Source organism: Tinamus guttatus, unplaced genomic scaffold, assembly GCF_059628265.1.
Source record: "Tinamus guttatus ecotype Peru unplaced genomic scaffold, ASM5962826v1 Tinamus_guttatus_pri_ptg000277l, whole genome shotgun sequence".
Taxonomy (NCBI): domain Eukaryota; kingdom Metazoa; phylum Chordata; class Aves; order Tinamiformes; family Tinamidae; genus Tinamus; species Tinamus guttatus.
Window position 1 is genome coordinate 108,450 of NW_028288811.1, and position 15,004 is coordinate 123,453.

General features: G+C 40.5%; 1 protein-coding gene across 1 annotated transcript in view; it reads right to left on the reverse strand.

Annotated features, from left to right (window-relative positions):
- LOC104571739 (microtubule-associated serine/threonine-protein kinase 4) overlaps positions 1 to 15,004 on the reverse strand; it is a 93,604-nt gene that overhangs the window by 64,012 nt on the left and 14,588 nt on the right. Inside the window, exon 2 of the mRNA XM_088527303.1 lies at positions 1,308 to 1,396. Within this exon, the coding sequence (XP_088383429.1) occupies positions 1,308 to 1,396 (89 nt within the window). The remainder of the gene's footprint in view (positions 1 to 1,307; positions 1,397 to 15,004) is intronic.

The window sequence follows — 15,004 nt, forward strand, 5'->3', positions numbered from 1 at the left end:
ATCCTTTTTGCATCTTCAAAGCAGCCTGTCAACAGCATTATGATCTCAGCATTACTACTCCCTTTTCCTGGCTTGAGGAACTGACTCCAAAAGATGATGAAACTTGCTGAAGGCACCCACCTCCCTGCCAAACAGGAATTCTTCGGCCTCTCTCAAGCTCACAACTTCTATGCCCACAGGTCATACGTGTTGCTCACTCAAGACTTCTGAGGCCTGCTGTGGAAAGCCGACCCACGCCATGAGTTTGCACAACGTGGTGCCACTGCCGAGAGCTGCTGCTGCTCTCACCACAGCAGCACAGCACGACTCCTGCTATGGCAGAGAGATGCTCTGTTCTAGAGGGGCACACCAACACAGGGGCTTTTTTTTTCTTAAAAAGAATTTAAAAAGCTGCCTTGAACTCTTTGCTAATCTTCACCATCTCCTCTGAGTTTCTGGCTTTGTGATAACCTGCTTCTCCAGGAGAACCACGATCCTTCTCTTAAAACACTGTTTCCACAAGAAATCTGCAGACACCTTATAACCGCTTGAAAAATGCACCTGAAATTCTGATTCTTCTCTTCTAACATCTACCTCAAGGCAGTATCCAACAGCAGCAATGTATTCGCTGCCATTGCCTACCCATGTATTGATGATGCAGGGCTTTAATTCTGGCATGTAATTACAGTCAATGCCCAGAAAACATAAGAGGAAATCTTTGATGAAATGTGTTTTGATATACTAAAAACATTCCTTTTCAGAATGAACACAAACAACCATATCAATAAACTCTCATATTTTGGGACAGACATTCAATCTCAAAATGCTCTGCAAATGAAACAAAATCATCAACAATTTATTGTTGCAGAAATCAAAGTGAAGAGGTTCCCAGCAACTTGCCTAACGTCAAACACCCTAGGAGCAAGGGCATTAGGAACAGAACAGAGTGCCCTATTCCCTAGCTCTATGCTACCACAAACTATTCTGGATACAGTTTTGCTGATCTCAGAAGAAACTGAAATTGGGCAGGGACAGACGGGCGGCAGAATCTGTCAGACAAAGTTGGAGGGGATGGATATTGCTGTGATCTGTTAGATATTTCTATCTAGTCTGCTTTTCACTATGTCCTGGGGATTATGGATTTAAACTGACCAGAGATTTCAACTTTACACAGCAGTGACATGCATATTCTTGCTCTAACCAACAATGGAAACAAAAGTAGTGTAGAGAAAATCTGTCTGTTTTCTTCTCCTCATATAGACTAAAAAAAAAAAAAAAGAAAAAGAAAAGCAGATAATATGGCTGTATGATAGATGAAAATGAATCACCTGCATGAGCTGAGAGAGGTGAATGAGGTCGAGGGAGGGCTGGAGACTGGCCATTGCCCATCAAACTCTTCCTGTTGCTTGTTCTACAGCTGTGGGGGAAAAAAAAATACAGAAAACACTATATTAGCATCAGAAATAGAGCATGTACTGCACATGAACATTTTTACTTGTGGCTGCTTTGTTCCTTCACTTCCCAGCCTCCTTTTAGAAAACAGGGGTATTGTTTTAGGAGTGGCATGTGTCCAAGAAGCCTAGAAGCAACCTGGATAACGGCAAAAAGAGAAGCTTCCACAGCAAACACTCTAGAGAGGATTTTCAGGTTTGCACATTCACTGCTCTGTGCGAAGACGAGCAAGCTGCTGCAGAGTACACAGTGTTCTTGTCAACAGCTCATTTCTCCGCCATACACTTCCTTTTTATAATATATAAGAAAATATACAAACAATCTGAAAAACTTTCAATTTACAATCAGCACTCAATTAAACCTATTTATGTTACATTAACTGGGGCTCCAAATCACATGCCATTAAAAGCAATCATTTATCAATGTGAGAATGATGCAATAATTATAAATTAATTATTGAGATAAATTTCACATCTGTGCCTTTGTCAATGGAACAGATGATGCCCAAGATGATGAATGTATTTTTTTTGTTTATACATTTTTCATTATAAAGCCACTAATTTCCTGTATCACAAGATACCATTAGGCGTCATAAACATTGAATTAATACAACTACTAAATTTGGGAAAGAGGTATTTTCTTTAAATATACCTGACCCTTTAAGCAATAGTTGGCAGAGATACTTTTCTCTTACTATTATAACCTATTTTCTCAAACACAAACCCCACAACATTGCAAACATTCATCCATAAGTTAAATAAGATCTTGAAGTCAAAGATACTCTAAATTTTTAGCACACAACCTTCTGTGCACATGTAAGTTGTTATGGAATTGCAATCAGAAATCATCAGCAAAGCTTCAGGAAAACTCAAAACCACTAAAAAAGAAAAATTCACATCAATTTTTTTTTTCATTGATACAGCATGCTCCAATAAATTCTGATTCAGATCACAATTTGAATGGTCTCTGAAGAGAGTATATGTTACTTTAAGATAAGGTCTCTATATAAAACCAGGAAGCAAGACTTCGTCTTGACGCTGTATGAGCTAAATAAAATGCCAAAGGATAGATGGAGTAAACAGCAAAAACAGATTAAACAGAACAGATTGTAAAGTACACTGAAGTACTACTGAAAACAAGGAAACAGGGCAGAGAACAGCAAAACTACCTTTGGGATATTAAAGCAATATGAAGGATATTTGCAATTATATTAAAAAAAGTCCAAAAAAAGCTAATTACAAAAAAAAAAAAAAAAAAGATTTTGAAAAATCTTTTACCAAGCAGCAACTGTACCCTTCCCAAGTGTTTAAGGAGTTAATGTAGGGTCATTTGAATGAATTATATAATGATTTTCTGTATTGCTTTTTATTATAATCAATTAAAAAACTCATGCATATACATTCATCATGACTAAAAATCTATGCAAAAGAGAAAGCAAGATACAAGAGATTCATTTTCAAAGCACAAGGGAAGGAAAAGCCAAATAAAACTCATTTTTGTAAATGTGAAACACACACATATATATCCACACACACACATATATGCATATATATATATATATATATATATATAAAATGTTTTTAGCAATTTGCCTAGGTTAAGCTGAGGTTAGTAGAAGCATTTTCAATGCGCTCATCATTTGATAAAGTACGTGGCAGATGGCTTCTATCCATGAGCACTTGACGACTCCACTACAGCCCCTGCACTGCAGCCAGGTACTGTATGACTCCAGCATGCAGCACCAAGCACCTTGGCATGGGCAAAACCAGGGATCTGAAGGATCTCCTCATTTCCTGTCACACGGAGAGCTTACCAAGAATCTAATCTGTGATCTGTTTCCAGCAAAAGAAATTCCAAAGATAGCAGACCAACCATTCTCCTTCTCTAACCAAACATATTTCTTTACTTTCAGCAAATTCTAGATCCAGCAGCCACTGCACTGATTCCATTGTAAACACAATTCTAGACACGTCTCTCCATACCAATTGTTCTTTAATTCAGAAGCCAAGAATTTTCTACTCATGACAGAACTTCCTATATAAATGATTGTTTTGTATTCATTTTTGTACTCAAATTCAAACTTCACGATCTTCACATGAAGTTGGTGCAATGTCTTTCACAGACCATTATCAAAGGTTTCAAATTCGATTTGTCTTGATTTCTCTATTTTTAAGAATTATTTCTTAGGGCTATGACGGTATCATTTTCCATATCAGTATCTTATAAAATACAGAGGGAAAACTACAAGTTTTCCCAGCTACCGTTTCAAAATAATCTTTGTTATTTTCTCAGTTATGGTTGCAGCTGTATAAAGTGTTTGTATTTTATTATTCTCCAGTGAAATACCCTACAGTAAGAGATTAAAAAAAAAAAAAACCTATAAAATATCCTCTAACAATCTTATTGGTAAGATACAGATTACTGCATGAAAGTGTAAATTCATCCTACAGCTGTAACTTTAATTCTATTTCATGAAAATTCTGACATCATGTTACCTATCCTGCAGTCTCTATGAAACGCACACCTGTCCCCAGATTAATACTGCTACAGGAGAGACTCTTAAGGGGTGAAAAAAATCTTCAGGGCACCTTGAAAGACGATCCAAGTTGCCAGAACACCACAAATGGGAAGCAGGGTCTCACAAAGGAGGTAGCGAACAGCTAACTAAGTATGGAGTCTCCCAACACCCGTGTTCTGAACACAAAAGAGTCTCAAAAGCTACAGCCTTTCTGCGGAAAAATCACTTTTCCCACATCTCTGTGGACATCAAGTCGCTCTTCCCTCCTACTGGCTTCATAGAACAACTATTGTTCTCCTGTTTGACATGATAAACCATGAGATAAGAGACAGCCCTGAAAGCAAGTCTCTGTGTGCAGGGAAGGCAGAGCAGCGCAAGAGCATCCGTGGGGACTGTGACACCGGGAAACATGAACCTCGGTGAGCATCGGAGAACCACCCCCTCTAATGCCTTAGGCTAAAGCCTCGGGTTTCACAGGCCGATTGGGTTGCACACAAGCCATGCCGAAACACAACACAGGGCTCGGAGCAGTGCAACAAGGAAAAAGAAAAAATATATTTTCCAAGAGGGATGGAGTGGGAGAAGCCCAAATAACACAAAACATTTTTCAGTCATATTCAACAAAACTAACTAAATGTAACAACTTCAACAGAATATAAACTTAGGTTTTTTTTGCCCTTTGTCCTCTTTTCTTTCCCAGGAAACTTTGGACTTTGGCTTGTAACTTACAAAGTGTTCGTCTTGAGTCTCCACCTACCTGGAAGTATTGATTTTACCTTACATCATATTTTTATGATGTTTGCATTACACCACACAAGTATGTTAACAAGATTACAACCGCTAGGCCTGATCTGAGAATCCAAATCAGAATTTTCCACTGGGGTTTCAAGCCCTGCAAGGCCCAGCTCTGCCTCTCCTCCTGCTCTGGCCGTCACCACCACTGCAGCCCATAGGGAATGCCAATGTCCAAAGCAGCAACTCAGTCACATGCACCTTAATTACATGGCTGCTTAAATAGCCACAATTCTCTGATAACAGGCAAAAGCCCTTCGGGCAGAGATGATAGCAACTGTTAGATCAAAGCACGAGACAAAAAACACCAACACAGCCACTAAAAAAGGGCTCTCGGGAACGCTGAAAGGGGCAGCCTGGTGCATCAGTTGCGCGCTCAGGACAGGCTGCATGAGTGACATCGAGAAACTGCAGTAGAATAGCGAGACGGAGGCACTAGCCTGCAAGTCTCTTCCTCAAAAGGAGAGCTAATACATGAGCTAATTACTGGCAGGAAAGGTTAATTGCTTAAAAAGAAAAAAAAAAATGGGGAAAGAAGGATATATTGACAGAGGTTACAACTTGCCATTTCATAGGAAACCTGGCATCTGTTTTAATCATTTATAATGATTTCATTTCAGCATCCTTAACTATTAATATTTACCCTTGTAATGAAGATGGATCGGGGCTGTAAGCTAGTACGATAGTTCACCACCTTTCATGGAGTACACTGAGCACAGCACTATTTTGTGAAAAGGCTTCTTAATTCTGTTATCAGCATGAGGTATTGACTGAGCAGAAAGTAAAGATTAAAAGGGGACCCCTCCTAGTTAAGAAGGATTGCAAACAAAGTCTTCTATTTGCTAATCTAAGTGTAGGGACACCAATCGCTGCCACATGCAGAGTGCCAAGCCTGGCCATGTAGGCACAGAACAGGTCAGTATCACAGGGGCAGCAGTACAGTAAAGGCTCTATGGATAGAAGAGATGATGGGTACAGTTTCCTTAGTGTTCAAATTGCACAGCTAAAAGCTACCTTCAGAGGAACATGCTATCCCTAGCAAGCCTTGAGATGTGGCCACTCTGTTTTTATAGGAGAGGTTAAGTTATATTTCAGTTATATTTAACTTGTTATGAAGCTGGCTAACCTATGACTCCTCACAGTTATTTATTATATTCATGGACAGCAACACTGCACTGCCAACAGTGCACACTGCACTTACTTCAAATACTTTGAAAAAAATGCTTTTTAAGTACTATCTGGCAAAACAATCAACTTTAATACATAAAATTAGGAATTTACTGCTTTTTAGTTTTAGTTTTTGTTTTCCGTCCTCCTTCCACTTCCTACCTTTTTAAAGACTTTGGCACTAAAAAGCAGCCTAGTTAATATTTCTAAGCTCTCCAGAACACTTGCAAGAAGTGCTAGGACATTATCTTGCATAGAATATAATTTAATGGTAGTTAATGGCACTTTAATTTGTCGATCACTTTCTGAAAGAAAGCAAACAAGACTATTCCTCTTTGAATAGCACTGACTTAAGGTTCTGTGAGCAAAATCTACAAACTCCATTCAGCGCTATTTGTTGTTCCACTATTCTAGCCCCAGGCTAAGAGCCACTGCAAAGAAGCAGAGAGCTACACTTTTATACAATATTTCCTAATCCAGAGACTCAGGTAGAGTCTTTTTTGCAGGGTATTATAATCATTTTGAAGAATGCCTCCCCCCCCACAAAAAAAAGGAGATTAAACATAGTAACAGACACTCAGAACTTTCATTTTGTACTTTAAAGGTTTTCAATGTTGCACATGCCAACTGAGCAAGTACCATGTAGCCTGCATGTGAAAAAGCTTTCTGAAACTGCGTGTACACGCATAAAATTATACACACACAGGAAAACAGTGTTTATTATAGATGCTGCTTACTGCAAAAAATGTTCAGTATCAGTCTTTAAAAAGATGAAGAAAAGTAGTCTTGGAACTCTACAGATATTTGAACTTCTATAATACAAATATTCAGATTTTACCTTTTTATATTTTAAGGTTTGATCAAGGTAAATGAGATCGACTTTCATCTAAAGAACGCTGTCAAAACACAATGACTACAGCTACAGGCAGAGAAGCCTGCGGCTGCTGACCATGCTTGCTTGGCAGTGCTTGCCTGAACTTCAGAGCACAATTGCAAGTGTTTTCGTTTTGGAAATTGCCTGGGGAACATGGACAGTCAGTGAAAGGTCCTTTCCAGGTAACCACACATTTGTGTGCAGCCCCCTCCTCTGAGCCCTAAGGGCTGTTTAAAGCTGCCAGCAGGTCACCAGAGCTCTGCCTTTGCTCAGCAATACAAAAGGGTGGGGGGGAATCTACATGGCAAAAACATCTGCAAGAAATCTCTGTCACTCAGACCTAGGAAAGACAGACCTCTAATACTTTAGAAGGCCTCTCAATTTCCACGTGCCTAGTGGGAAGTAGATTCATTAAAAGCCAGACCTTTCATTACACCTTTGCAACCATGAATGTTAATTTTGTGTTCAGCATATTCAGCTTTAGTGACTGGTCTCATTTTTTATCGCATGCAATTTTGGTCAGATTTTTCTTCTTATGCAGCAAAAAAACATTAGGATATTACAAGAGTTCTGAGTTTACCCTGAATAACTAGAATGGTGTATTTTATTCTGTTCGGTCCTTCCTACATCTAAAAAACTGACTCAGAACTTAACTGTTACAGAGATAAATATTTAATTATGTAACATAAACCAGACTATTAAGCTAACCATCAACTCCACAGTTGTACAGTATTCATAAAATAACCTAATGCAAGTCTGTATTGCATGCAAGTAGGCAAACAACAAAGAGCTGGCAAAGAACACTCAGGTCATAAACCAATCATCAGCACAAGGCTAGTTCATTAGCTACAAATTCAATTTTTGCAACTTTCTATCATGCAACCTATTGAGAACACACTGATGGGATCACTTAAATCTCATTGCTTCTTGAATTTCTTTTTAATCTTAGTTTATATTCCTTTCCAGAACACAAATAAGTTAAGTGTACAGCACTATCATGCTGAGATAGTCTGCTAACTTGATTCCCACAAAGCACTAGCATTTTTTCAAAACAGAAAGATAAAGAGTAGGAGATACTTTCTGGTACCAGAATATGAAAAAATACACAGTGCTAGCCTAACTCATTGCTAAGTATGATTATTCTTGTTATTCTACATAATTTAGGAGACACAAAAAAGACACAAAACACAGAGGAGAACCACATTAGTGGGTTAATTACTACTTTAAAGTACCACCTTAAAAAGAAACTGTCATTCATCACACCCGTGAGGATCAAAGAGTAGACAGCTTGCAGACCTTAGGAACACGAAGCCATGCTTTGATTTGCATAGTTGATAGCTCTGTAGGAATTGTTTGCATGGAGCAGGAAATACCCCATTCAGTGGAAGCCTGGCTAGGGCTGGAGAGAACCCAGGCCTCCCGCTGCCCTTGGGTATTGCAGACTCATTGGAAATTTTGGTTCCAGACTACAACCCTCTGCCTCTCTTGGGATACAGGAATACGGCTGGACACCTCTTAGGAGGCTGGCACAGCCATTTTCAATATAGGCTGAGCGTGTGCTGCTTCCAGCCCTGGCTGCCTGCTTGCTGTGAGTAGCATGGGGAAAGCAAAGCAGCAAGCCTGGCTGGCACCACACTTGTTTACTCGCTGCTGCTGCTCTTTCCAGACCTCCAAGGGGGACCTCCTTCAGGCCAGAGCCACTACACTGCCTTGGCCACTGCAGCAGCCCAGCTAACACGCAGCTTCTTACCCAGGTCCATCCTCAGGAAAGGACAGGGCCCTGTTCCAGCCATATTTCCTTTAAACAACATCTACCTACACTCAAGGACTAACACCACAGTCAGTGTCCAAGCCGCTTCCGTGCTGTAAGGGAACTGGTACCATCCCCTGAGCACCTAGCTGAAATTCTGAGCCCAGCATATTCCAGAAGAAAGATAAAAAACAGCAATATCTCCAAACTACAGAGGAAACCTGTTCATCCAGATACTTAGCACAGTGAAATCCTGTCCCCTTTCCCATCCTGCTTTGCACTTAGACCTGCCATCTCTTGGTTTTCTCTTTTTCATTACTGGCAGCTGTTTCCAAGAGCAGTAGCTCCAGGCACAACTGGAGCATATTGTATTTCAAGGGGCTGATGGGTCAGGATGATGAGACTCACAGACCTCCTCATAGCATTGAGAACATTCCCCAAACGGCACACAGAGGTGACAAAGAGCATTTCTCCTGGCTGAAAGAGCAAGAATGATACTAATACTTGATATCAAAGTCTACATCTTAACCTGAAATTATCAACGATTTATACGTATGGGCAGCCTAAAAATTTAGGTGCCTTCATATCAGAGTAGCTGACTTTGAAACACCTCAAAACTTCCATTCCATTAGGATGAAGGAGGTGGAAAGAGCAAGGAGAAGAAATGATTTAGTCTGCTTTCCTTTGTGCTACAGCTTTGGTACTTCCTCCCCTCCCCAACTCACCCCCTAGCTTCTTCAATTTGTTTGTCAAAATAATTTATGTTACCAAGACTACTTTCTCAAAAAAAAAAAAAAAAAAAAAAAAAAAAAAAAAAAGCTTAGTGAAACAAAAGCCTATGCAATGCCCTCTATCACATGAAGCACTGTCTGCTCTACATTGTAGTCCAGATATTCTCCCTATGAGAAAAGCTACTAAGAAACAAATCCTAGAAATCCTTTTCCCTACATTATTTCACAACATACAGAACAATTTTCTTTGAAGATTCCTTTATACTTTAAGCCTTGAAGAAAGAAGCGCAACTAAACTAACCAAAACCTAAAATCTAAGAGCAGGAAATTGGAAGCCTGAAGTACAGACATCTTGCATGGCTTCATATGCAACCTAAATAATTCTCTACTGTTTTGATTCCTAAAATAATTTATACTTACCTCATTCCTCCTACAACTACACTCAAAGTACCAGTGATCTTCGATAGAACTGCTACTTTTCTCCAGCTTTTCCTTCACCTTTCCTCAGTCCTCAGACTCCAACTCAGCTGCTGCTCCTTTGAAGACTGCATTTGTCCTCCCTGCTCTTCCCAGCTCACAGCTCCATGCTGCTTCTCCCTGGACTTGACTCAAGCAGCCCCAAATCCTTCCTCCAGGAGCCCTCAGAAATTCATCCTCTCAGAGGCCCCAATATGTGAATGCACAGCACTACTGTACATTGACTGCCATAAACATCCTCGGAGAAATACACAAGATAAGCACACATTATCCGCAACCCTTCAGTATGAAGGGGAAAAAGAAGCAACAGGTGACATAATGCCGTACCAACACACATGCCTGCAGAAAAATCCCCAGGGTAAATTTACTAAGAACAAAACCAAACTTCCTTGCTTATACTGATCTGAACAGGATATTAAAGATACTAAAGACACTTTTCAGTTGTATCAAGCATTTTGTTCTCTGACTGAAAAGTAATACACTTAAACACCGACAGAAAAACAACTCCCCTGCTAAAAAGCACAAACAGTTCTAGTATATTAAGAAAAAGTCACTTAATGTTCTTCTACAGCCATCTCTGTCTTTGTTTTCCTATTTTAAAATGGCAAATGTGCAAATTATATCTAATTATTACCAGTTCATTGCTGATGCTTACTTGTGCCAGACTTCTGCCTTTTCTGAGTTGAGACTTCTCTGAAACTGATACATTTATCTTTAGCTAATTCACACCAAAATGGATGCAGATCACAGCTCTTCTGTAAATAGCCACAGTCAAAAACCAAGAGATGCAAGCATGTGTGTGCATATGCAATTTTTAACCTTTTAGCTGGAGAAGGGCCATAACAAGGGAATTCAAGAGCAGGAAATTAAAGGAACATTGAATTACGTTTGTGAATAATGCATTGCAACCGCTTCACTTCATTATTCAGTATTTCAGTGCAACTTTTTCCACAGCATAATACAGCCTAGATTAAACAGAAGTAAAATACATTCAGAAGGAGAAAAAAAATATTAGACATGTTACTGAAATAAACTCACACGGAAGCAGCAACCACAAAAAACACTTCCCTTCATCTTCTCTCATAAAGACTCTGACATTACTTTTTTGTCTTAAATCTATATGAATTACTGAACTGCAGTAACTGTGTTACTCAAGGGAGGATCTTGCCTTAGACCCAAGAGATGGTTAGAGAATCCTTAGCACAAATATTTTAGAAAGATAAGACACTAGCCTGACTGGCAGCCACTACAAGCAACATGTTAGAAAGGAGAGGTCGATGGCTCTAAAGAGGCAAAAAGCACACTAAAAATACAGGATTTCCAGTTCCTCACAAGAAGTAGATGCATATGTCTGTAGAACTGCCTCTGGACCCTCTAGAACTCCATCAAGAGGTGGCAGCGACCAAGAACTGTTTGTGCAAGAGCTGCTTGGCAGGGACTCGCCTGCACAGAGCACGTAGCTCCACTGCGCAGCGGGGTGCGGGGCACAAGCACTGCAGGAAGGGCTCGGCCTCCAGTGCCTGAAAGAGCGCTGTGGAATGGGAGCGTTTGCCAATACACACCCAGAGAAACCTTCCAGGTCCTGCAAAGAAACTCCTTTCCTTTTCTAAAGGCTTCACATCCTCATTAGAAACAAATTACACCAGGGGAGGTGTCAACAGGGAGATGATAGCCTATGTGCACAGAACTCACCAAAACACCACTGTTAATTCACTTCTTAAGTTGTGACAGGCCTTACATCTCTAAGGAGCTAATGTTTTACAGAGTTTTGAAGCACAGGTAGATGCTCTAAATAGTTTGCTGTGAAGGTGCATTTTCCAGCTCCCCCATCCACATTCACCCATCATCCAACTGCGGCAACAACAGGACATTTAGAATCAGCAGGAATTACGACAGCACAGCTATGCAGGAAACACTTCTGTCTTAACTCAGCAGTAGTTTCTGGAAGCTTGGTGAGTCTGAACAACAGCAAAACCAGGCTTCCTTTCGCTGCAGTCAAGACAAAAAGCACGCGAGGCTCCTGCAGGTCCACTCAGCTCCGGCGCAGAGCGGAAGGGCCTGGGCTGGGCGCAGCCGCGGAGCCTCCCGAGAGCCACGGGAGAGGACGCGACGGCGCGGGCCGGAAAGCACTGCGGCGGCCAAGTACAGCCACTTACCCAGCATTTGCAGCATAAGGAAAATGACTTTCATCCCTTTTATGGCACTTCCACATTAACTACGGTGGTTTAGATTTCTCTGCTTTTCCCCTGTGCATCTGAGTCACCAAAAATTTGCAATTTTAAACAAAGCAATAAGAAACATATGCACATTAAGAGGAGAGTAATACTGAATTGCATGTATATTGAAAGTCTGTAGCCTTTCTCCAGAAGAGCTGATACAAAATACAGCAAAAAAAGTCTTATTTTTATAACTGAGCTTCTCAAAAGTTAGAGTCAATATTACATAAGACTGAAATCCCACACTGACCATAGGATAATGACAAACATTTTTGCAGTTAACACTCAGCACTGCCTTTTGTTTAGACCTAAGTTTTCATTAGTGCTTAAACAAACTAGTAGTATGCAAGAATACGAGAATAAAGAAAAAAGGGCTTTAATCACAATTTAGGACAAAATGCAGACATTCCAAACCTAAGCCCTTTGCTGTTTAGGACTCTGAATGTGTAAGTATGAAGCACTCAACCTGCAAACCACAGATGCTCCTGTGAGATCTCAGCCAGACTGAGGACACTTCACAGACCAAGGTCACAAACAAAGGACTCTCTTATGGAGATCAGTGCTGTCCTTCCTCACACCACAGGCTGAGCAAAAGTTTTATAATTAAAACAAAATTAAGCATCTAGAAGCAGAAAAACATTCTTTCACCGTGCCCATTCAGCTGCTGGCATCAGTTGAGACTGCCAAAGAGGACATTGATTAATGCCAAGCATGGTGGCCTCCCTGAAGAGCCGTTCTGTGCAGCAGAACTGTCTGGCTGCTGAAACCCATGCTGAAATGCAAGGGACCAAACAACACATGCTAATAATCTTAAAGCATCACTTGACCCACGCATGCAGCTAGAAAGGCAGCATTACCCATCTGGCAAACTGGAGTCATTTTGTCCTTGAAGTTTTCCAGACATCGGTAAAGCTTTAAATAGCAAAACAACAAATAAATAATACCTGAAACCATACAGTCTTCCCTTTTTCCAGGGGGAATAAAGACTGAGCTTGTGTAACTGACATAACTGTTAATTAGGATTTTTATTTTGTTCAACAATGCTCCACAAGAATTTGATAGGAAAAAAAATAAATACCCTTTAGGGCGCTAGCTTAGAACTGACACTGTACAGAAAGTACACAAATCATTTCTTTTGACTAGAAATTTTTATTTGACTTGCAGTATCTACATGAGAGGTTAGCTACCTATCTGTGTTGCTACAGTTATATGAGGATAGTCTTCATTCTACCAGGAAAAACATCCTTTTTAACTTGCTCAGATTCTCCTACACGGAAACAGGAAAAATTCACAAGAATATAAACTCTGTTTTCTAGCTGCAATTGTGCACTGACAGAGCCATGTCATCCAGATCAATGGCGAGACCCAACCCCAAAGTTGCTCCTCTCTAAAGCACTGTGCCGCCCTGGCTCCCCACGCGCGGCAGAACGTGTGTGTATGTCACATGGGCCTGCTCCACGCTCACTGGGAAGCAACTGCAAACGTCAATCTCCTCCAGCAGGGAGTTCAAACCCCTCCAGGCACAGGGAGCAGCGGGGATGACAGCACAATGCTTCTGAGACGGAGCCTCTCTTTTTTAAGTAACAATCACCAAGCACCGCACAAGCCAAGAAAGATCCGATGATTTAAACAGTTCAGTTTGCTGCCACAGGCCTGGCACTTAATATACATGCACATTTCTATTGTTAAAAATAGCACGGCATAGAATTAAAAAGCATCAGTGGCGTAAGGTTCAAGTGACTGCGTCGCTCAGAGTGACGTCGGACCCCCATTACATGGGCCACCCAAATAAGCACTGAGAAAGTGCTCACATCAGGCCACTGAACACCCCCTTCCCCGACGTGCTGCGTCACTTGAGTGATCGAGCACCCAAACCTCGGGAACAGAAGTACCACAGCTAAAACAATTCCAGTGCCACTGAAGCTGCTAAACTGCTTTTCTAGGAATTAAAGCAGAGTAGCGTTGGGCTGCTGTTGCAACTTGTGAAGGAACAGACTCCAGTGTAATGCACTGAAGACCTTTTACTGAGCATGAGACAAAATTTATATACTGTATTATACCAGATAAAATACCTTATTTGTCTACAAGCATGCAATAACAGAGTTACTAATAAACCAATAATCTAAAGACTTACACTGAGACTATCCAATCAGCTTCTTGGTCACATAGACGGGACAGTGCTTTTGCTTTGTGTGCTGGTAGAACATCTGCATTGCTGTCCTTGATGTTGATCATCTACTAACAAGACATCCCTGTCCCTGAAGTCCCAGGGACGTACTACCATCCCTGAAGCAGGCCCCCACAGGCTGCAGTCTCCAAGAGGTTTTTCTAGCTTCTGAGAGAAACTGGCAGAGGACCTGGGCAGAGGGAAACAACTTTCCCTCTCCACAGAGGTGTGCACAGACCTCTCCATCCTTGCCACAGCCAGGGCCTGCACAGCTACACACCAGTGCATGTTTAGTTGGTCTACACTGCTGATAATACCCCAGGAAAATTTACCAAAGGAAACTAAACAGTAGGAAAATAACAGGAAAATAAATAGGTGTTTTTATATGCTTTTGAACAGATATTTCTTTCCACCCAAGTCCAAGTCCATTCTAATGGAATGGAATGTTCCTCTAAGAACAAGTCTGGTCCACAAAACTTTTCCTTTATTAATATTTCTTCCCGCGAGTAATGTCTTGCAGAAACTTGTAATTTTCAGAATCAAGTAAACTTGATTTCTCATTTACAGCTCTCTCATTCCCTTCAGGAATCAGTAACTTTGTTTTCATGAAAATCCAGGAGCAAAAAATATGGTAAAAGGTGGCAATTTAAAATTTAGCTATTTTATCTTTATATACTCTTATGTATCTCTGTATATGTTTTATCTCATATATTAGAATTGAGACCTATACAAATGGTACAGTATCTCAGAAGAATATAAACAACCTAAATTCCTTTGAACCCAGTATAACATGTGCAAGCAAATTCTGAAAGAAAATTTTGCATTTATTCTTCCCCTCTATCAACTGCCCATCCCAAGAAAGGTATATTTTTACTACCAAA